We start from the raw sequence: 25,176 nt of genomic DNA on the forward strand, positions 1-25,176 counted from the left end.
ATATAAACATAAATATAAGTAGAATAAAAACCTAAATATAAGTAGAATAAAAACCTAAATATAAGTAGAATAAAAACATAAATATAAGTAGAATAAAAACCTAAATATAAGTAGAATAAAAACCTAAATATAAGTAGAATAAAAACCTAAATATAAGTAGAATAAAAACCTAAATATTAGTATAATAAAAACCTAAATATAAGTATAATAAAAACATAAATCTAAGTAGAATATAAACATAAATATAAGTAGAATAAAAACCTAAATATAAGTAGAATAAAAACCTAAATATAAGTAGAATAAAAACATAAATATAAGTAGAATAAAAACATAAATATAAGTAGAATAAAAACCTAAATATAAGTAGAATAAAAACCTAAATATAAGTAGAATAAAAACCTAAATATAAGTAGAATAAAAACCTAAGTATAAGTAGAATAAAAACCTAAATATAAGTAGAATAAAAAATTAAATATAAGTAGAATAAAAACATAAATATATCTCTAAAAAGCGAAAACAAAAATGTTGTTCCAGCAGGCGACAGGTTCTTCTAGCTCAAAGAGAGTGGTACCCTTCCTTTATACCCTCAGTCTTCCTGTCTGCTAACTCATTGTGGCTAATTCTTGCTCCAATGACGCCGAATGCGGCCATCGCTCAAAAGGTGCTTTGTCAGCACCAATTAACCCCCACCTTTTCCTCACCTAAGCAGAACATTCACGTCAACAGGACGTCCGTCTCCTGCCTGGCTGTTCTGACCTGGGATTTCCAATTCGAGCTAGCCTTAGTGTACTCCATTATCAGTCACCTTTAAAACATACATTTTCAAAACATTAAGGTTTCTTATTCCACTCAATTCTAATCCAACCTAATTTATTACTCCATTACATTCTAAACATGCAACATTTTAAACAGTCCAACATTATTACTTTATCAACCTCCTCCTCTAACAAACACAGTCTATATACATCACACCTTACAGAAAACAACAATATAACATTCTTAACCATTTTAATGCGCAACTTTAATCCACCTTTAATATTTCACAAGGTGTATTTCACAATGTTTTCAACCTTGAACATTTAACATATTTAACCTTGAATTTTCACTTCAATAAACCTCAGTCACAGTTCATTTATTCTACTTTTTCTTATTTTCTTTAATCAATTGCAAATCTCTTATCAATGTTCTCTATGCTCCATGTGTGAGTGCAAGTGGGGCCTTCCTACCTCTGCACTCTGTCACACAACTCTGTCACACAACTCAACAGGTGTTTAGTGGTCCCTATATAGTGGTCCCTATATCTATAACTCAACAGGTGGTCCCTATATAGTGGTCCCTATATCTATAACTCAACAGAGCTTTGTTGAATCTTTCCTTCCTCTTGTGACGGGACATTGGGACTTCAGTACAGCCTACTCCATCATCATCATCATCATCATCATCATCATCAAAATCTTCATCGTCCAGCACCAGAATCTGTAGAGGGTCCGTCAGGTTGTCCAGAGGTCTCAGTTTCCTGGGAGTTGAGTATGGCTTCCAGCATGTCTTTGTAAAGCTGCTCAGAGGAAGAGTCTTCCATCAGGAGAGAATCCGGGGTCACCCCCCCTCTCAGTTGGCCCACAAGCTGGTGCACCAGAGTTCCCTTGTACAGCCTAGACTCCAACAGGGAAACAACAGAGGGATGAATTAGCTGTGTTGCTGCTGGGATAGAATAACATGTAAAGGAATACCATTCATCTATTCTAGAGGTTAAGGATTAGGGGTTACGGTTGATTCAGGAAATGACACGTTACCAGGCACACTGAGGCTCCAGTAGAGGGAAGCACAGCAGTTGGTTCAGGTCAAGGCCATCCCTCATGCAGCGCTTCCATTGGCCAAAGGCGTGGGTCACACCCAGGTCTAGACTCCTAGCACCTCTCTGAATCAGCCCTCTCAGCCTCTCCAACACTGGTCCCTCCTCTATAAACCCCGATACACAAAAAAGAGAGGAGTCATTGGCTGCACTTCACACACTTTATTTATACATTCTAAGTTGTATGTGCCTGTGTGTGTGTTTCCGTTCATATTCTGGTCCATACCTCTCTGCTTCTTCCTCTGTCTGCAGAGCTCTCCATATACCAGTCCTAGTAGCAGGGTGTGCAGGAGAGGAAGGTCTGGTCGGGGATGGGCGTGCCTCAGCCAGTAGTAGGTAACAGCCACAGGAAGTTTCAGATGACGTGTGACACCATTCAAAGTGGACTGGGACACACCAAGGGTCTCCAAAAACACCTCAAGCCGCACTGAATCTGGAGCCTAAGAAACAGAACAAGAGAATGAGAATCAATTTCAGAATAAACAGCAGTATGTTTATATTATACTGTATTCTATACCACATGTCTACATAGCTGATATACTGTGTACTATATCACATGTATACATACCTGATATACTGTATAATATATCACATGTATACATACCTGATATACTGTATAATATATCACATGTATACATACTTGATATATTGTATACTATATCACATGTCTGCATACCTGATATACTGTATACTATATCACATGTATACATAGCTGATATACTGTATAATATATCACATGTCTACATACCTGATATACTGTATACTATATCACATATATACATACCTGATATACTGTATACTATATCACATGTATACATACCTGATATACTGTATACTATATCACATGTATACATACCTGATATACTGTATACTATATCACTTGTATACATACCTGATATACTGTATACTATATCACATGTATACATACCTGATATACTGTATACTATATCACATGTATACATACCTGATATACTGTATACTATTTCACATGTATACACACCTGATATACTATTTCATATGTATACATACCTGATATAATATATCACATGTATACATACCTGATATACTGTATACTATATCACATATATACATACCTGATATACTGTATACTATTTCACATGTATACACACCTGATATACTATTTCATATGTATACATACCTGATATACTATTTCACATGTATACATACCTGATTCAGCATGTCCAGCTGCATTTGTTGTGCAACTCTGGGCAAGATGGCTTCAACCTTGCTGCTGGTCAGGTTCTTGCCTTCCCTGTCATACTCCTCCACTTCCCTGCTCTCACCCAGCAGCAGCCCGTAGAATACCTGCCGTATGGGCCGAGAGGTGATGTTCCCACTGGGTAAGCTGTGGTCTTCCACTTGGACACCCTGTATCACTGGCCTCTGCAGCAGAATGTATATCATGTAGGAGGGAAGTGTCCCCTTCGTCAACGGCAGCAGGGTCCAGTGTGGAAGGACACTCAGATGGTCTGGGAGAAGGTCGGGATCAGGCGCCTTGCCATCATTGAAGAACCGCCCCAGGCAACCGGGTTGAATCTGGTATGTTTCTATGCTCAGAGAGAGGGCCTGGAGGACAGCATCCATGTTGTGTTGGTTGTTCCTAGAAACGATGAGTCTGGGCACATTGTCCAAGGCCTCCTGCTGCTCCTGGAAACTGGCCAGCCATTTCAGCAGCTCGTTGAAGAAGACAACCCCTTCCCAAGCACAAAATAACATACATGTACAGTTGAAGTCGGAAGTTTACATACACCTTAGCCAAATACATTTAAACTCACTTTTTCACAATTCCTGACATTTAATCCTAGTAAAAATGCCCCGTCTTAGGTCAGTTAGGATCACCACTTCATTTTAAGAATGTGAAATGTCAGAATAATAGTAGAGATAATTTATTTATTTCAGCTTTTATTTCTTTCATCACATTCCCAGTGGGTCAGAAGTTTACATACACTCAATTAGTATTTGGTAGCATTGCCTGTAAATTGTTTAACTTGGGTGAAATGTTTCGGGTAGCCTTCCACAAGCTTCCCACAATAAGTTGGGTGAATTTTGGCCCATTCCTCCTGACAGAGCTGGTGTAACTGAGTCAAGTTTGTAGACCTCCATGCTCGCACACGCTTTTTCAGTGATGCCCACAGATTTTCTATAGGATTGAGGTCAGGGTGAGTTTCCATTTCGTTAAGTTTTCCCTTTCCATACATCATATGTCCCTCATGATCTCTTTATGGTCACTTCACCTGATGCTGAGTAGATCGAGACTAGTTAATGGGATCATTAGGGAATAAGCAGCTAAGCTGTTGTATTTGTTGACGTTGATTATTATTATTATTATTTTCCTTCTTCTGCTTATTGGTGAAAAAAATGTTAATTCCCGTGAGATGATAAGGCCTAGGAAGTTGCAACCTTGTATGATGATAAAGGGCCAAGGGCCTCACCCGTTCATGCAATGCCATGCCAGTTGGCCACATGGTGGCGCTATAACAACTTTGAAAGCGCACACCCTTCACCCCGTTCGAGGTATAGTCCTGAAATTCGGTATATACAGTAGGTTCCTCTCTTCCCAAGGAATACATTTGCCTCAAGGGCCTAAAAGGTGATGGATTTTCCTCCATCTTGAATTTTGTTTAAAAAATAACTACTCCTGGCACTGAATCACGAAACTTTAGATTGTTTTCTATCCAAATCTACCAATTATATGCATATCCTAGCTTCTGGACCTGAGTAGCAGGCAGTTTACTTTGGGCACGCTTTTCATCCAAAATTCCGAATGCTGCCCCCTACCCTAGTGATGTTAAACAATATGTTTGCTATGAGCCAATGAGCTCTGCATGAATTATTTTTCCTTTTCAAAAGCGCCACTATGCGGCCAAACTGAACCATACTTTACAGGTGAGCTAGACTCATATCCTTGAGTATGTGTGCCAGTTTTCATCACTCAGAGTCAAACAGATCAAGAAATATGAACATGTGCCCATTATAGCGCCTCCGTGCGGTCGATCTGAATGTGCTTAGATATGTTGAGTCTTGACAGTATTTTGTGTTACAATAAACATAAATGTTTATTGGTCAAGAGCGGCCACATTGTTTGAGATGCTATCCTGGAAAACACCAGTTTGTGAAAGCTTGGTCCATAGATGCCATGTATCAAGTTTTGTGCAGATCAGTTTTGTGATACCATTGAAAGCCTATCCAAACACAAAGACGTATGACTCAGTTCACGATCTCTATGCCTTCTACAACATGTGGCCAGTCTTTAGGCATTGTTTCAGGCATTTACTCTGAGAAATGAGGGAGATACAGCACTTTCAATGAGTGGACAGTGGATATTTCCAGACATGAGGCCAGCGCAAGACCGGGAGCGCGCCTTTCTTGTTTCACCTTTTCTATTGACACAGCTTTTGTCCGGTTGAAATATTATCGATTATTTATGACAAAAACAACTTGAGGATTGATTATAAACATCGTTTGACATGTTTCTGCGAACCTTTATGGTACTTTTTAGATTTTTCGTCTGTCTTTTGTGACCGCGCTTTGTTCCAATGGAATACTGAACAAAACGCAAAAACAAAACGGAGGTTTTTGGACATAAAGAGGGATATTATCAAACAAAACAAACATTTATTGTGTAACATGGAGTCTTTGGAGTGCAACCATATGAAGATCATCAAAGGTAAGTGATACATTTTAATGCTATTTCTGACTTTTGTTACTCCTCTTCTTGGCTGCTAACTGTTTGTAATGATTTGTCTGCTGGGCGCTGTTCTCAGATAATCGCATGGTTTGCTTTCGCCGTAAAGCCATTATGGGGAATTGTGTGTTGATTGATGAGGAAATGTTTTTATGTAATCCATAATGTAATGTAACAAAATGTGGAAAACGTCCTGGGGTCTGAATACTTTCTGAATGCACTGTATGAGTAATTGATAAATGCACACACACTACATGTTAATATGTTTAAATATATCTAAATTGTGAAGTATTTTGTCTATCATGTCTTTTTCGTTATGTGTCGGACCCCAGTAAAACTAGCTGTCACCATTGGCGTCGGCTAATGGGGATCCTAATAAATTAAATCAAGTAAAAAATATAGTGTTTGAAGAATATTGTAGCGATCCTCGCTATATGAGCAACGTTACAATTCCCACAAAGTGGGAAAACCCTGTTGGCACGATAAGTAGGCTGTTTGCCTTTGACCCCAGCTGCCGTTCGCTACAGTATTATATGCGTCTGTAGTAGTTATGTATACTTCAGTAAACACATCATTTATTAAAACTTACCGCGCTTCCGATTGGATTCCATCGGCGGGTAGCCTTCAAACTTGATGGAAAAGCCGATCTTATCCAAGTCGACATAGTCGTTTCCTGCGATGGCAGCGAAGACTGGGAGAAGCTGTCTGTTGATGTTGACTTGTCTGCAGAAGCTTGTTGTGGTGTACCTCTTGCAGGGGATGTAATTTTGAGAACTCCAGCCTTGCACCGACGCGTTCTGCCACTTAAAATGGGACAAGGGCAGATATCCTGCCTGGATGTCAAAAATATAAAAGTCACTGTCATTGGACAGGACCGGACAGTTCCACCTTTTAGCCAAGGAGGCTATTTCTTGGTCTGCTTCAAAGATGCACTGTGCGAACGGCACCTTCAGGCTGGAGAGGACCTGTTTGAAGACTTGTTTGACGAAGACTGGTAGTAGACCGCTCTTCTGAAGCCCCATGGACAAGCGGTTGGCTTGGTTGATCCTTGATTGACCTTTTTCTCTGAGAGTTTCAAACTTTTTGTCCGTGTGGTCGGAGCCTCCGTCTATAATCACATAAGGTTCAATGCTACAATCTTTCAGAGCCTTAAAGAACTCACAGACCTGGTCCTCAAAATCATCATAATCCCTTCCATGCTGCTGATCCACACGTGGGTTAAAATAAAGAGAGTGGTAAAGATTACAACCATCTATGACCACCTTGCTGTTTCTGAAGTGATCATCTGTTAAAATCTTTCCCTGATAGTTTACAAAGCTGGTTAAACCCTGGACACCCATGATGTGATCTTTCTACGATATGATGTCTATCTAAGTGAAGAGTTTCAGTCACAGGACTATTTAGAGCATTGTTACAATGGATGAGTTTCCATTTCCTTAAATTTCCCTTTCCATACGTCATATCTCCCTCATGATCTCGGTATGGTCACTCCACCTGATGCTGAGTAGATCTAGACTAGTTAATGGGATCATTCTTATTGAAATCCTCTATGAAAATAATACAATCAGAAATGGGCTACCGTGATGATGGTCGTGTTGTGGGTTACCATGGTGGTGGTGGTGGTGTTGACCATGGGGGTGGTGGTGTTGTGGGTTACCATGGTGGTGTTGGCTACCATGATGGTGGTGTTGGTGTGGGCTACCATGTTGGTGTTGGTGGTGGTGGTGTTGTGGGTTACCATGGTGGTGGTGGTGGTGGTGTTGTGGTTACCATGGTGGTGGTGGTGGTGTTGTGGGTTACCATGGTGTTGGTGGTGGTGGTGTTGTGGGTTACCATGGTGGTGGTGGTGGTGTTGGCTACCATGGTGGTGATGTTGGTGTGGGCTACCATGTTGGTGTTGGTGGTGGTGGTGTTGTGGGTTACCATGGTGGTGGTGGTGGTGGTGTTGTGGGTTACTATGGTGGTGGTGGTGGTGGTGGTGTTGTGGGTTACCATGGTGTTGGTGGTGGTGGTGTTGTGGGTTACCATGGTGGTGGTGGTGGTGTTGGCTACCATGGTGGTGGTTTTGGTGTGGGCTACCATGGTGGTGGTGGTGGTGTTGTGGGTTACCATGGTGGTGGTGGTGGTGGTGTTGTGGGTTACCATGGTGGTGGTGGTGGTGTTGTGGGTTACCATGGTGGTGGTGTTGGTGGTGTTGTGGGTTACCATGGTGGTGGTGGTGGTGGTGGTGTGGGTTACCATGGTGGTGGTGGTGGTGTGGTGGTGGTGGTGGTGTTGTGGGTTACCATGGTGTTGGTGGTGGTGTTGGCTACCATGGTGGTGGTGTTGGTGTGGGCTACCATGTTGGTGTTGGTGGTGGTGGTGTTGTGGGTTACCATGGTGTTGGGGGTGGTGGTGTTGTGGGTTACCATGGTGGTGGTGGTGGTGGTGGTGTTGTGGGTTACCATGGTGTTGGGGGTGGTGGTGTTGTGGGTTACCATGGTGGTGGTGGTGGTGGTGGTGTTGTGGGTTACCATGGTGTTGGGGGTGGTGGTGTTGTGGTGTTGTGGGTTACCATGTTGGTGGTGGTGGTGTTGGCTACCATGATGGTGGTGTTGGTGTGGGCTACCATGTTGGTGTTGGTGGTGGTGGTGTTGTGGGTTACCATGGTGGTGGTGGTGGTGGTGTTGTGGGTTACCATGGTGGTGGTGGTGGTGGTGTTGTGGGTTACCATGGTGTTGGTGGTGGTGGTGTTGTGGGTTACCATGGTGGTGGTGGTGGTGTTGGCTACCATGGTGGTGGTGTTGGTGTTGGCTACCATGGTGGTGGTGGTGGTGTTGTGGGTTACCATGGTGGTGGTGGTGGTGTTGGCTACCATGGTGGTGGTGTTGGTGTGGGCTACCATGTTGGTGTTGGTGGTGGTGGTGTTGTGGGTTACCATGTTGGTGGTGGTGGTGGTGTTGTGGGTTACCATGGTGGTGGTGGTAGTGGGGTGGTGGTGTTGTGGGTTACCATGTTGGTGGTGGTGGTGGTGTTGTGGGTTACCATGTTGGTGGTGGTGGTGGTATTGTGGGCTACCATGTTGGTGTTGGTGGTGGTGGTGTTGTGGGTTACCATGGTGTTGGTGGTGGTGGTGTTGTGGGTTACCATGTTGGTGGTGGTGGTGGTGTTGTGAGTTACCATGGTGTTGGTGGTGGTGGTGTTGTGAGTTACCATGGTGTTGGTAGTGGTGGTGTTGTGGGTTACCATGTTGGTGGTGGTGGTGTTGTGGGTTACCATGGTGTTGGTGGTGGTGGTGTTGTGGGTTACCATGGTGTTGGTGGTGGTGGTGTTGTGGGTTACCATGGTGTGGTGGTGGTGGTGTTGTGAGTTACCATGGTGTTGGTGGTGGTGGTGTTGTGGGTTACCATGTTGGTGGTGGTGGTGTTGTGGGTTACCATGGTGGTGGTGGTGGTGGTGTTGTGGGTTACCATGGTGGTGGTGGTGGTGGTGGTGGTGTTGTGGGTTACCATGGTGTTGGTGGTGGTGGTGTTGTGGGTTACCATGGTGTTGGTGGTGGTGGTGTTGTGGGTTACCATGGTGTTGGTGGTGGTGGTGTTGTGGGTTACCATGTTGGTGGTGGTGGTGTTGTGGGTTACCATGGTGGTGGTGGTGTTGTGGGTTACCATGGTGGTGGTGGTGGTGGTGTTGTGGGTTACCATGGTGTTGGTGGTGGTGGTGTTGTGGGTTACCATGGTGGTGGTGGTGGTGGTGTTGTGGGTTACCATGGTGTTGGTGGTGGTGTTGTGGGTTACCATGGTGTTGGTGGTGGTGGTGTTGTGGGTTACCATGGTGGTGGTGGTGGTGATGGTGTTGTGGGTTACCATGGTGTTGGTGGTGGTGTTGGCTATCATGGTGGTGGTGTTGGTTTGGGCTACCATGTTGGTTTTGGTGGTGGTGGTGTTGTGGGTTACCATGGTGTTGGTGGTGGTGGTGATGGTGTTGTGGGTTACCATGTTGGTGGTGGTGGGGGTGTTGTGGGTTACCATGTTGGTGGTGGTGGTGGTGTTGTGGGTTACCATGGTGGTGGTGGAATAACAGGTCAAAGGGTTAAAGGTTTATTAACTTAAAATGCAGGAGGACATGGAGTGATGAGTTTCAGTCACATGACTATTTACAGCATCATTACAATGGATGGGTTTCTCTTTCGTTAAGTTTCCCTTTCCGAAAACCTAACAGGCTAACGCCCTGGAGGAGGGATGTATTATGCAAACTGTGCTTATCAGACATGATCACTTAGACACTGTCAGGTAACTGACCTACCTTGTCTAGTTTTCTGTTCCATTATATTTGGAAATGAAACCTCCATAACTGATAAACTGCTGCACACTATTTGTATAAACTGGTTGGGTTGGTTGGCAAAGGCCTGTATTTAGTTTAGCTTGCTGATGGTGTTGTGGGTTACCATGGTGGTGGTGTCCTGGGCTACCGTGGTGGTGGTGGTGGTGTGGGATACCATCGTGGTGGTGTTCAATCAATCAATCAAATGTATTTATAAAGCCTTTCTTACATCAGCTAATGTCACAAAGTGCTCTACAGAAACCCAGCCTAAAGACAGAGAGAGAGGGATCCGTCTGGGATGTGATGTCTTTACAAGTGAAGAGTTTCAGTCACAGGACTATTTATAGGATCATTACAATGGGTGAGTTTCCATTATAGATATAGATATAGATATATAGATATAGATATAGATCGATATAGATATAGATCGATATAGATATAGATTGATATAGATATAGATCGATATAGATCGATATCGTTATAGATCTATATAGATATAGATATAGATCTATATAGATATAGATCTATATAGATAGATATAGCATACTATATAGATAGATATAGCATACTTAAATTCACACATGACACCGGATAAGACAGGATAAATACTCCAGGTATAACAGACTGACCCTAGCCCCCCGACACATAAACTATTGCAGCATAAATACTGGAGGCTGAAACAGGAGGGGTCAGGAGACACTATGGCCCCGTCCGACGATACCCCCGGACAGGGCCAAACAGGCAGGATATAACCCCACCCACTTTGCCAAAGCACAGCCCCCACACCACTAGAGGGATATCTTCAACCACCAACTTACCATCCTGAGACAAGGCCGAGTATAGCCCACAAAGATCTTCCATACGGCACGAACCTGAGGGGGGGACTAACCCAGACAGGAAGTTTACGTCAGTGACCCAACCCTCCTTTGGACGGCATGGAAGAGCATCAGTAAGCCAGTGACTCAGCCCCCGTAATAGGATTTGAGGCAGAGAATCCCAGTGAAAAGAGGGGAACCGGCCAGGCAGAGACAGCAAGGGCAGTTTGTTGCTGCAGTGCCTTTCCGTTCACCTTCACACTCCTGGGCCAGACTACACTCAAACATAGGACCTACTGAAGAGATGAGTCTTCAATAAAGACTTAAAGGTTGAGACCGAGTCTGTGTCTCTCACATGGATAAGCAGCTCTATGGGAGAAAGCCCTGCCTCCAGCTGTTTGCTTAGAAATTATAGGGGCAGTAAGGAGGCCTGCGTCTTGTGACCGTAGCGTATGCGCAGGTATGTACGGCAGGACCAAATTGGAAAGATAGGTAGGAGCAGGCCCATGTAATGCTTTGTAGGTCAGCAGTAAAACCTTGAAATTAGCCCTAGCCTTAACAGGAAGCCAGTGTAGAGGGGCTAGCACTGGAATAATATGATCACATGTTTTGGTTCTAGTCAAGATTCTAGCAGCCGTGTTTAGCACTAACTGAAGTTTATTTGGTGCTTTATCTGGGCAGCCGGAAAGTAGAGCATTGCAGTAGTCTAATCTAGATGTGACAAAAGCATGGATACATTTTTCTGCATAATTTTTGGACAGAAAGTTTCTTATTTTTAAATGTTACGTAGATGGAAAAAAGCTGTCGTTGAAACAGTCCTAATATGTTCGTCAAAAGAGAGATCAGGGTCCAGAGTAACGCCGAGGTCCTTCACAGTTATATTTGAGATGACTGTACAACCATCTAGATTAATTGCCAGATTCAACAGAAGATCTCTTTGTTTCTTGGGACCTAGAACTAGCATCTCTGTTTTATCCGAGTTTAAAAGTAGAAAACTTGCCGTCATCCACTTCCTTATGTCTGAAACACAGGCTTCCAGGGAGGGCAAATTTGGGGCTTCACCATGTTTCATCGAAATGAACAGCTGTGTATCGTCCGCATAGCAGTGAAAGTTAACATTATGTATCCGAATGACATCACCAAAAGGTAAAATATATAGTGAAAACAATAGTGGTCCTAAAACGGATCCTTGAGGAACACCGACATTTACAGTTGATTTGTCACAGGACAAACCATCTACAGAGACAAACTTTATCTGTTTATACTGGAGATTTATGATACCACATATGGTGGAGAATGCGGGAAACTCAGTAGCTTTGGGTGCCGTGGGGTCGAGCGTACGGAGATTACCATGGAGGAACTGGTGGCTCAGTTTATCCTCAGCCAGCAGAAGCAACAGTGTCTCCAGGAGCAAGCACTGGAGGAGCAGCACCAACAAAACCTCAGACTGGTAGTGGAGGTAGCCCAGTTGAAGATGGGGATGGCTCAGGAGTCTAGCCCGAATCAGTTCCTGGTTATTAAGTTAATTGAGGAAGATGACGTGGAGACGTATTTTTGCACCTTCGAGAGTGGGCCAGCCTGTTGGCACCCTATCTCTCCAGAAGGCCTACTTCGACTTTAACACCGGCCAGGCAGCGAATTATGAGGGACTCAAATGTGAGATCCTGTGATGTTGAGGTTTAACACCGCACTCTCACAGACATACTGTGTGAAGAGAACATGTTCTATTTAGGCTTGTACCTTGTTTGGGGAGGTACTGTCTGGGTTGGGGGGAGGTAGTTGGGGGGAGGAAGGAGGTTGAATTGTTCAGTTCTAATGTTGTCATTCTGTCTTTTTTAGTTTTCTTTCTGTACTTTTTCCAAGTATCTTACACTGTACATTATTACTCTGGGACAAGTTATTCTGGGGGTTTTCTGTATTCATTGCTTTTCCACTCTATGCTCTAATGACAGGGTTGTATAACGGGAGTGCTCAGGGTAGCCGAAATAATACCATCAAGTACATTTCGTGGAACATCAAAGGGGTTAATAACCTAGTGAAGCGTAAGAGGGTGCTGACACACTTAAAGGGTTTGAATGCAAATGTTGCATTTCTACAAGAGACTCACTTGAGGACTGGTGAGCACTTTAGGATGCGTAGGGACTGGGTTGGTCAAGTGTTCCACTCTAACTTTCATAGCAAATCAGGTGCTGCCATTTTGGTTTGTAAATCTACTCCCTTTGTAGCTTCTGAGGTTATTGCTGATCCTAAGGGATGATACGTCATAGTAGCCGGTAAACTGTTTTCTACCCTTCTTGTTTTGACTGGTGTTTATGCTCCCAACACAAGTTTAATTTCTTCCTTTTAATCTGCTATACCCAATTTAGATTCTCATTTGTTGATTTCTGGGGGGGATTTCAACTGTACAATGTCCCCAGTTCTTGACATTTCCTCACGAAGAACTACAGGCCCATCTAATTGTGCCCTACTTATCCAATCTTTTCTTCAGAAATATGCTATGTGTGTAAGGCCTGGTGTTTCCTACATCCTTTTATTCTCATGTTCATCAAACATACTCCTGCGTTAACTTTTTTTGACAAAAAACTTCTGCCTAACCTTCGGCGGTGTACTTATGAGAGTATTGTTATTTCTGACCATTCACCATTAGTGCTTGAACTACAGTTTCCCCAGCGACCTCCTATGTGTTATCAATGGCGTCGAGTTTGTCAATTTAATTTCTTCTGAAATCACCTTATTCCTAGAAATTAATTCAACGCCAGATATGTCCTGCTCTACCATATGGGAGTCTCTCAAAGCATACCTACTTGGCCAAATGTTTTCTTATACAGCCAACCAAAACAAAGCTAGCTCTCAGCGACTTCGGGACCTGAGCGAAGCCATAGCCACATTGGATGAGAAGTATGCTACAGATCCTTCCTCTGATCTACATAAAGAGCGCCAACTACTCCAATCTGAATTTGATGAACTTTCTACCAGGCAAGCTGAAAACTCTTGCGAGCTCGATACAGAGTGTATGAACAAGGCGACAAAGCCATTTAACTCCTTGCACATCAGATCCGGAAATCTGAGGCCTCATGTTTAATCCCATAAATAAGGATCCTGTCTGGTGCCACCACAGTTATACATAAAGAGATCAATGATCAATTCAAACAATTGTACTCCGTGCTATACACCTCTGAATCTCCTCAAGACTCTTTGCTGATTGATTCATTCTTTAACTTCTCTAGGATAGGGGGCAGCATTTTCACTTTTGGATAAATAGCGTGCCCAATTTCAACTTCCTTCTACTCATCCCCAGAATATAAGATATGCATATTATTAGTATATTTTGATAGAAAACACTCTGAAGTTTCTAAAACTGTTTGAATCATGTCTGTGAGTATAACAGAACTTATGTAGCAGGCAAAACCCAGAGGACAAACCATTCAGAACTTCTTTTTTTGAAGTCACTCTCTGTTCAATGAGCTTTCATTGGGATACTAGATTTCTAATTGACTTGTTTGCATTTCCTACCGCTTCCACTGGATGTCACCAGTCTTTGGAAATTGGTTGAGGTTTTTCCTTTGTGTAATGAAGAAGTACGGGCTTCTTGAACGAGTGTCACTTGAAGTGTACTTTTTGAGAGAGGCGCATGACTCGAAAAGTAGCGTCAGTTTGTTGTCTTCCTGTATTGAACACAGATAGTCCCGTCTTCAATTTGATCGATTATTAACTTTTAAAAATACCTACAGTTGTATTACAAAAGTAGTTTGAAATGTTTTGGCAAAGTTTACACGTAACTATTGAGATATTTTGTAGTGACGTTGCGCAAATACATTTACATTTTGTATATATATGGACGGAATTAATTGAACAAAATGACCATTTGTGATGTTTATGGGACATATTGGAGTGCCAACAAAAGAAGCTCGTCAAAGGTAAAGCATGATTTATATTTTATTTCTGCGTTTTGTGTTGTGCCTGCAGGGTTGAAATATGCTACACTCTCTTTGTTTACTGTTGTGCTATCATCAGATAATAGCATCTTATGCTTTCGCCGAAAAGCCTTTTTGAAATATGTTGGCTGGATTCACAACGAGTGTAGCTTTAATTTGGTATCTTACATGTGTGATTTAATGAAAGTTTGATTTTTATAGTAATATTTTAGAATTTGGCGCGCTACATTTTTCTGGATTTTGGCCAAGTAGGACGTTACCGTCCCACATATCCTAGAGAAGTTAATGGTTTGAATATGCCTTCAATTGATACAGACTCCCGTGACTGTTTAGAAGAAGAATTTACACCTGAATTTACACCTGAGGAGATTGCAACAGCAGTGTCCGCAATAAAAAGTGGTAAATCACCGGGTCCGGATGGTTTTCCAACCGAATTTTACAGAATGTTTTTTGGTCTGCTTTGCCCATTCTTGTCTCGATTATTTGCAGAGTGCCTTAAGCTACCGCCTAGTCTTTATCAGGCTTCAATTTCATTACTATTAAAGAAAAACAAAGACGCCCTGGAATATGGATCCTATCGCTCAATCTCGCTTTTAAACTGTGATTACAAAATCCTAGCCAAGCTCTTAGCCATCCGTATGGAAGGTTCGCTGCACCAAGTAATACACTCTGACCAGAGTGGCTTTGTGAGAAATAGGCATTTGTTTTTCAAAATTAGATGCCTTATGAATATACTGTACTCCCCAGCGTCGGAGGACCCGGAGGTGGTGGTCTCACTAGATGGACCCGGAGGTGGTGGTCTCACTAGATGGACCCGGAGGTGGGGGTCTCACTAGATGGACCCGGAGGTGGGGGTCTCACTAGATGGACCCGGAGGTGGGGGTCTCACTAGATGCGGAAAAAGCTTTTGACCTCGTTGAGTGGGATTACCTAACAGCTGCCCTTTATAGATTACCTAACAGCTGCCCTTTATAGATTACCTAACAGCTGCCCTTTATAGATTACCTAACAGCTGCCCTTTATAGATTACCTAACAGCTGCCCTTTATAGATTACCTAACAGCTGCCCTTTATAGATTACCTAACAGCTGCCCTTTATAGATTACCTAACAGCTGCCCTTTATAGATTACCTAACAGCTGCCCTTTATAGATTACCTAACAGCTGCCCTTTATAGATTACCTAACAGCTGCCCTTTATAGATTTGGCTTTGGCCCCAAATTCATTGCGTAGATAAAGATTCTTTATTTTTCTCCCATGGCTTCGGTACGGACTAACATCTTGTTCTTTGACTATGTCATGACGTTGCCTGCGTGGGTATAGCAAACCCCATCCCCCTCTCCCTGCCTCCACTCCTTCAACCCATGCTGTGATCACAGAGAGATGTCGTAAATTCCTGAGGATCTCCCCACCACAAACAGTATTAAGACAGAGGGTAAACTTTCAGGACAAAGGAATTCTCTTCCACCTCACAGAACTTGAGGTACGAACATATTTCATATTCCTGCACAAGTAGGAATGATCGGTGAAGGTCCAGCTATGAACATGTCCATTTGTCACCACGTGGGAAACTCACGTGAGACTGTGGGACCACATTACCATACCGCTGTTTATATAATAACCTCAGATATGAGGTTAACATCTGTTTGTTGTATAAAATGAATGAGTGAGTATGATACTGTTTGTATAATTGTGTAATATGATTTTGAACTGTTTAATGAAGGAAAATACAACTCCCGGTTGTATTTGAACTAAACCCAAGGACCGCCCCTGAGCCAGTTGGGTCAGAGACCATGGGACCACCCCTCTCTGCTATCTGAATAAAAGCCAACTCTTAAGAAATTACACCAGACCATGTTATCCTCCAAGGAGGAGAACGAAGGTTGAGTAGAATTACTTTCTATACCACGTGGTTAAAACTCTTATACCAATAATAACAGGTTTTGATATTGATTACTAGTCTGCAGCTAGGAATTCTGTATCATTGAACGCGAAGAAAGACAACCGCCGAAACAATCATTCTTTAACGAATGTCCCTCTGAACAATCCACAACCGAGACAGAACTTCACTCCAACCAAAACGAACTTCTCTCCAACTTCTCTCCAACGACCAAGGCGACACACACACTGGACGTAACTATATATATATTGATTGCAATTGTTCCCGAATGAGTGAGCGTTCATGTGTAAGGATTAGCATGTCAATTGTTATAATTATGGACTCTGTAGTGAATTCTTAGTCGAACGCAACTTTCCCTTTGTCTAACAGCCGCCATGCCGGTTTAGCCCACTAGGGCATATTTCCTCCCACCATTTCATGTAACTACTTTAAGTTTGTTTGTTTATGCATTTCTGTGAATTAATTAGTTAGTAATAAATAAATGATTTAAGACAATTGATGTATGGATGACTCATAGTGAAGACTGGGTTCGTGCAGATCAGCGATTTACGACGTTTGGAATGAGACTGACGTAAGGTAGAGTAAATAAATCTTTAATTAGAGGACTATTGATCAGATATGGAAATATCTGAAAGGTTATATTGGGAAATTATAACCTTGTGATCTAATAACTTTCCCTGGTGCCCTCGAATTCATAGTTAATTAGTTACGTTATTACTCAAGTGATCGCGTAATCCCTAATTATAGGAATCTATGATAAAAACTATAAGTCTTCAATTTAACGATAGTAAAGACACGACAACTATTTTCCCTTGCACAGCGGATCCAGACAGGGTTGTCCACTCTCCCCCTAGTTGTTTGCTTTGGAAATTGAGCCCCTCGCCATCGCTCTAATGATGCCATTCAAGGTATAATCAGGACGGGCTTAGAGCAGAAAGTCTCGCTATATGATGACAGCCTCTTTTTGTTTCTCCAACCCTGATACCTCATTGCCACGTGCCTTATCTGTTCTTAAAAAGTTTGGATCAATCTCGGGGTACAAGCTGAATCTAGGCAAGAGTGAGCTTTTTCCTGTAAATAAGGCTGCTTTAAAGTGCTCTTTTACAAGTTTTCAGTTTAGGATTGTCCGGGATCAAATCACCTACTTGGGAGTTAAAGTGACAAGGAAATATTCAAATTTGTTTCAGGAAAACATTGTTGCTCTAGCAGACAGTTTGAAACAATCTTTAACTTTTTGGAATTCGCTACCTCTTTCTCTTATTGGAAGGATTAATGTCATTTAAAATGAATGTGTTGCCCAAATGTTTATATTTATTTAAATGTTTACCCATTTTTATTCCAAAATCTTTTTTTTATTCACTGGATCAAACATTCATGGCATTGGGTGGTTTAGCTCTACCAAATTTTCAGATATACTTTTAGGTTGCAAATTTCAGAGTCCTTTTGTACTGGCTGCAGACTGATCCTACTGGCCCTAGACCACTCTGCGTTCAGATGGAGTCTGAATCGTGTAAACCTGCTGCACTTTCTTCTGTGTTGTGCTCGTCTCACCCAGTGTCCCTAGGCAAAAGGTGTGTCAACCCAATTGTAAATTGTAATTGTTCCGTTTAGCTTTTAGCCTCCGAGGCTTTTCTCTATCAGGCCCAATCAATCAGAACATTTTATTTCCTCCATCTTTGAATGATGGGGCTTTTGCCGTCTGGCACTCACTAGGCCTCTCCTCACTAGGCCTCTCCTCACTAGGCCTCTCCTCACGGGGCCTCTCCTCACTGGGCCTCTCCTCACTGGGCCTCTCCTCACTGGGCCTCTCCTCACTGGGCCTCTCCTCACTGGGCCTCTCCTCACTACGCCTCTCCTCACTACGCCTCTCCTCACTAGGCTTCTCCTCACTAGGTTTCTCCTCACTAGCCCAATTATTCTTTGATGATACGTTTGCCTCTTTTGCTCAGATACAGGAAAAGTTCAACCTCCCCCAATCCCACTTTTTCTGCTATCTCCAGACTAGGAACTTTGTCAGAGCTAACACACCTGAATTTCCCCAAAGGCCTGCGAATACAGCTATAGAGAGCATCTTGGAGCTGAACAAGCTTCCTAGGGGCTCAATTGCAGATGTATATGCAATCATTAATGACTTTCAGAACCCTGGGAATCTGTGCTGCACAGGGTGCATTCGTCCTCTTTTAGCACTAGACACAGCCTCATTCAATTCAAGGTGGTTCACCGTATCCACTGGTCCGGGAACAAACTGGGAAGAACGTTCTCTGATTTTGATCCTGCCTGTGTCAGATGTAAAACGGAACCAGCCACACTGTCTCATATGTTTTGGGGCTGTCACAAACTGTCAGCTTTCTGGGAATTAATATTTAGATGTTTCTCTGATATATATGACACTGTTATAGATCCGTCTCCCCTTACAGCCCTTTTTGGAGTACTGCCCATAGGCACCCCCCTGTCAAGAATTCAGTCGGACACTGTTGCTTATACAACTATTTTAGCTAGACGGCTAATACTCCAGAACTGGAAGATGGCAGCTCCCCCATCTTATACATATTGGGTGGGAGATGTGTTGTGCTCTCTGAAACTAGAAAACATTTAATTCAATACACGTGGGAACCCCAAACTGGAGAGGGGGGACATTAAGGTTGATGACGTGCTTATTGATTGTGACCTGCGGATGCCTTGTTCGTCTTGCCCGGTCAGAGACTAAAATGTGAGCTTGTTTTGCCCTGTTTTTTTGGGGGGGGGGTTCTTAAAGCATTGTGAACTTTGGATGGTGGATGGTCGGTCTGTCGCCATGACTGTCTGTGAGTGGTTGCATTTCTCCACCCCTATCCCTTGTCTGTTTACAGGAACAATGGTGAGGTGTCTGCTCTGTCCCTGTACTACAGATTGCCCTTTAACCTTTGTAGCCTTCTGCCCGGTGTGTTTAACTTGTCTAAAGTACGATATCTTTATAGCTATTATTTTTTATTTGTATTTTTCCTAGTTGAGTATATTATATATATTGTCTTGTGTGTAAAACTGAATAAACAGAGTTTTCAAAGAAACACAGTATTTAATAACAAGAAAAACAGGTAACCTTCTACAATGTATAAACAACTCTTTGTCTCAATGTATAAACAACTCTAGCAGCTACTTTAACATACTTCTATCAATGAGGTCACCTTAAGGATTCCTCATAGAATTTTACTCCAAACAAGTAGAATAAAAACCTAAATATAAGTAGAATAAAAACCTAAATATAAGTAGAATAAAAACCTAAATATATCTCAAGCTAAAAAGCGAAAGCAAAACTCTTCTTCCAGCAGGCGACAGGTTCTTCTAGCTCAAAGAGAGTGGTACCCTTCCTTTATACCCTCAGTCTTCCTTTCTGCTAACTCATTGTGGCTAACTCCTGCTCCAATGATGCATTAACACCTAATGCGGCGTTTGCTCATAAGGTGCATTTTCAGCACCAACTAACACTCCTGCCTGGCTGTTCTGACCTGTGGATTTACAATTCAAGCTAGAAACCTCCATTACTGCACTACTTTAATCCTCCTTTCATATTTCAAAATGTTTTCAACTTTCAACATTTAAAATATTTAACCTTTAATGATCATTTCAATAAACCTCAGTCCCAATTAATTTCTTCTCTTTTTTCGAATTTTCTTTAAACAAATGTTAATTCTCTTATCGATGTTCATTCTTCTTTATGCTCTGTGTGTGAATGAAAGTGAAACTACTACATGAGTGTGTGTGTGTGTATGCAAGTGGGGCCTTCCTACCCAGGCCCTCTGTCACTAAAATGTCACAGAAAACTGGGTCCCTAGTGGTCCCTATATAGTGGTCCCTATATAGTGGTCCCTATATAGTGGTCCCTATATCTATAACTCAGCATCTGTATGTGGGACATTGGGACTTCAGTACAACCTCCTCCAGCACCATCATCATCATCATCAACATTCTCTTCTTCCTCCAGCGCCAGAATCTGCAGAGGGTCCGTCAGGTTGTCCAGTGGTCTCAGCTTCCTAAGAGTTGAGTATGGCTTCCAGCATGGCTCTGTACAGCTGCCCAGAGGAAGGGTCTTCCATCAGGAGAGAATCCGGGGTCACCCCCCCTCTCAGTTGGCCCACAAGCTGGTGCACCAGAGTTCCCTTGTACAGCCTAGACTCCAACAGGGAAACAACAGAGGGTTGAATTAGCTGTGTTGCTGCTGGGATAGAATAACATGTAAAGGAATACCACTGGTCTACTGTAGAGGTTAGAGGTTAAAAGTTAGGGTTGATTCGGGAAGTGACACCTTACCAGGCACACTGAGGCTCAGGTAGAGGGAAGCACAGCAGTTGGTTCAGGTCAAGGCCATCCCTCATGCAGCGCTGCCATTGGCTATAGGCGTGGGCCACACCCAGGTCTAGACTCCTAGCACCTGTCTGAATCATCCCTCTCAGCCTCTCCAACACTGGTCCCTCCTCTATAAACCCTGATACACAAAAAAGAGAGGAGTCATTGGCTGCACTTCACGCACTTTATTTATACATTCTAAGTTGTGTGTGCCTGTGTGTGTGTTTCCGTTCATATTCTGGTCCATACCTCTCTGGCTCTTCCTCTGTCTGCAGAGCTCTCCGTACACCAGTCCTAGTAGCAGGACCTGCAGGAGAGGATGGTCTGGTCGGAGATGGGCGTGCCTCAGCCAGTAGTAGGTAACAGCCACAGGAAGTTTCAGATGAGATGGATGAACGAACTGAATGTGGAGCCTAAGAAACAGAACAAGAGAATGAGAATTAATTTCAGAATAAACAGCAGCATGTTTATATTATACTGTATACTACATCACATGTCTACATACCTGATATACTGTATACTATATCACATGTATACATACCTGATATACTGTATACTATATCACATGTATACATACCTGATATACTGTATACTATATCACATGTATACATACCTGATATATTGTATACTATATTACATGTATACATACCTGAAATACTGTTTAAAATATCACATGTATACATACCTGATATACTGTATACTATATCAATTGTATATATAACTTATATACTGTATACTATATCACATGTATACATACCTGATCCAGTGTGTCTAGCTGAAGCTGTTGTGCAACTCTGGGCAAGATGGCTTTAACCATGCTGCTGGTCAGTTTCTTCCCTTCCCTGTCGTACTCCTCCACTTCTCTCCTCTCACCCAGCAGCAGCCCGTAGAATACCTGCCGTATGGGCCGAGAGGTGATGTTCCCGCTGGGTAAGCTGTGGTCTTCCACTTGGACACCTTGTATCACTGGCCTCAGCTGCAGAATGTATATCATGTAGGAGGGAAGTGTCCCCTTCATCAACGGCAGCAGGGTCCAGTCTGGAAGGACACTCAGAGCTTCTGGGAGATGGCCGGGATCAGGCGCCTCGCCATCATTGAAGAACCTCTCCAGGCAACCGGTTTGAATCTGGTATGTTTCTATGCTCAGAGAGAGGGCCTGGAGGGCCACATCCGTGTTGTTTTCCCCATGACCGATGAGGAGGGGAAAAGAGTTGAAGGCCTCCTGCTGCTGCTGGAAAGGGGCCAGCCAATTCAACAATCTGTTGAGGAAGGCAACTCCTTCCCAAGCACAAAAAACAACACACTTATATATATATATATATATATATATATATATATATATATATATATATATATATATATATATATACAATAAAGCAGACATTGAATATCCCTTTGGTGAAGTTATCAATTACACTTCAGATGGTGTATCAATACAGCCAGTCACTACAAAGATACAGGCATCCTTCCTAACTCAGTTGTTGGAGAGGAAGGAAATCGCTCAGGGATTTCACCTTGAGGTCAATGGCTGTTATTGGCTGTGATAGGAGAAAACTGAGGATGTATCAACAACATTGTAGTTATTCCACAATACTAACCTAAATGACAGAGTGAAAAGAATGAAGCCTGTACAGCAGGGATCTCCAACCTTTTCTAGCATGACAGCTACATAAAGAAAATTGATTGTCACGAGCTACAATTTTTTTTTAAAGCTTTCAAATCGGCAAATTGTTCTCCTCTCCTCAGCCCTGCAACTCTTCCCCTGTTCCTTGTACAAGAGATGTGTTTTCTGGCAATATATAATAGTCAAATAACAACTCTAAGGGGGCCCCATAAAATGTTATTTTGAATTATTCCAAATTCTGTTTTTTACTCTCAATATTACAATTATTCAGAGAGAAACAACGGAAATTGATGTTCTGAGTCCATGTCAATGCTTAAAACTCACATCAACAGAAAAATGTAGAGGTCTGAAAAAAATGCTAACAAATGTATATATTTTTCTGTAATTACCCTTTAATTGTGCATCTAGCAGGAGAGGAATGTATTGGTTTAGCAATGTTTCTGCTGTTAGGCCTACTGCTGCAGCACATCATGGCAGAGACTGCTAAACAATGGCCTCCTAATTTATACAAATAATCATGATATACACTAACCGTTCAAAAGTTTGGGGTCACTTGTTTTTGAAAGAAAAGCACAATATTTGGCCATACTCAACTAGTTTAAAGAAGGACAGTTTTATTGCTTCTTTAATCAGTACAACAGTTTTCAGCTCTTCTAACATAACGGCGAAAGGGTTTTCTAATGATCAATTAGCCTTTTAAAATTATAAACTTGGATTAGCTAACACAACGTTGCCATTGGAATACAGGAGTGATGGTTGCTGATAATGGGCCTCTGTACGCCTATGTGTGTGTGTGTGTGTGTGTGTGTGTGTGTGTGTGGGTGGGTGGGTGTGTGTGTGTGTGTGTGTGTGTGTGTGTGTGTGTGTGTGTGTGTGTGTGTGTGTGTGTGTGTGTGTGTGTGTGTGTGTGTGTGTGTGTGTGTGTGTGTGTGTGTGTGTGTGTGTGTGTGTGTGTGTGTGTGTGTGTGTGTGTGTGTGTGTGAGAGAGAGAGTGAGAGAGACTAGTTAATGTATTGCAGAGTTTTTTGTCACATCTCTTCCCCCAATGATTCTTGGTTGTACTATTTTAATCTCTGAAGAAACACTTATCTGGTGGAAGCACTTCATTCTGTTTCTTTGCTTGTAGTATTTGTAGTATTTGTAGTATTTGTTTACAAAATGAAAATAAAGATACTGTAACTGTATGGTATTTCATATGGTAAAGTCCACTATGTTGTGAGCTGCTGCTTGCATTTGACCAGTTGTCTCAGATAAACAGAATAAATGTCAGTGGTCTGTTTTCTGATTTCAGATATAAATACTAACTAGAATCATGTTGATATACACTACCGGTCAAAAGTTTTAGAACACCTACTCATTATTTTTCTTTATTTTTAAAATGTTCTACATTGTAGAATAATAGTGAAGACATCAAAACTATGAAATAACACGTATGGAATCAGTAACCAAACAAGGGTTAAACAAATTAAAATATATTTTATATTTGAGATTCTTCAAATAGCCACCCTTTGCCTTGACGATATTATTGTAGTGGTCCTTGAGCCACCTTACAATTCCCACCATTCACTACAGTATTATATATATTTATTATTATTTTTTATTATTTAACTAGGCAAGTCAGTTCAGAACTAAATATTTTTTACAATGACGGCCTAAGAACAGTGGGTTAACTGCCTTGTTCAAGGGCAGAACGACAGATTTTTACCATGTCAGCTCGGGAATCGATCTAGCAACCTTTCAGTTACTTGCCCAACGCTCTAACCACTAGGCTACCTGCCGTCCCAAATGCATCTGTAGTAGTTATGTATACTTCGGGATACACGTAATTTATTAAAACTTACTTGGCTTCTGATTGGGTTCCATCGGCGGGTAGCCTTTCCACCTGATGGGAAAGCCCATGTCACGCAAGTTGACATAGTCGTTTCCTGCGATGGCAGCGAAGACTGGGAGAAGCTGTCTGGTGATGTTGAAGTGACTGCAGAAGCTTGTTGTGGTGTACCGCTTGCAGGGGATGTATCTTTGAGAGCTCCCCCCTTGCACAGACACGTTCTGCCACTGAAAATGGAAGAAGGGCAGATATCCTGCCTGGATGTCAAAAATATAAAAGTCACTGTCATTGGACAGGACCGGACAGTTCCACTTTTGAGCCAGTGAGGCTATTTCTTGGTCTGCCTCAAAAATGGCCTGTGTGAACGGCACCTTCAGGCTGGAAAGGACCTCTTTAAAGACTTGTCTGGCAAGGGTTGGTATTAACCTGTCCCCTCGAAGCCCCTTGGACCAATTGTTGGCTGTGTTGATCTTTGATTGACCTCGTTCTCTGAGAGTTTCAAACCTTTTGTCGGTGTGGTCGGAGCCTCCATCTATAATCACATAAGGGTCAATGCTACAATCTCTCAGAACCTTAAAGAACTTGCAAACCTGGTCCTCAAAATCATCATAATCCCCTCCATGCTGCTGATCCACACTTGAGTTAAAATAAAGAAAGTGGTAGATATTACTACCATCTATGACCACCTTGCTGTTTCTGAAGCGATCATCTGTTAAAATCGCTCCATGGTCATCTATAAAGCTGGTTAAACCCTGGATACCCATGATGAGCTTCTTCTAGGATATGATGTCTCTCCAAGTGAAGAGTTTCAGTCACAGGACTATTTATAGCATCGTTACAATGGACTAGTTTCCTTTTAGTTAAGTTTCCCTTTCAATACGTCATCTCCCTAATCT

General features: G+C 42.4%; 1 protein-coding gene and 1 pseudogene across 1 annotated transcript in view; both read right to left on the reverse strand.

The window, feature by feature from the left end:
• The window catches only part of LOC139572892 (single-strand DNA endonuclease ASTE1-like), a 28,455-nt gene extending 21,557 nt beyond the window's left edge, over nt 1–6,898 (reverse strand). Inside the window, exons 1-2 of the mRNA XM_071395739.1 lie at nt 6,148–6,898; nt 3,041–3,567 (exon numbers count right to left, since the gene is read on the reverse strand). Coding sequence (XP_071251840.1) covers nt 3,041–3,567; nt 6,148–6,898 — 1,278 coding nt within the window. The remainder of the gene's footprint in view (nt 1–3,040; nt 3,568–6,147) is intronic.
• A 13,458-nt stretch (nt 6,899–20,356) lies between these two features.
• On the reverse strand, nt 20,357–25,044 carry LOC139572893 (single-strand DNA endonuclease ASTE1-like; annotated as a pseudogene).
• Nucleotides 25,045–25,176: the final 132 nt, after the last annotated feature.

This window comes from Salvelinus alpinus, chromosome 4, assembly GCF_045679555.1.
Source record: "Salvelinus alpinus chromosome 4, SLU_Salpinus.1, whole genome shotgun sequence".
Classification (NCBI taxonomy): Eukaryota; Metazoa; Chordata; class Actinopteri; order Salmoniformes; family Salmonidae; genus Salvelinus; species Salvelinus alpinus.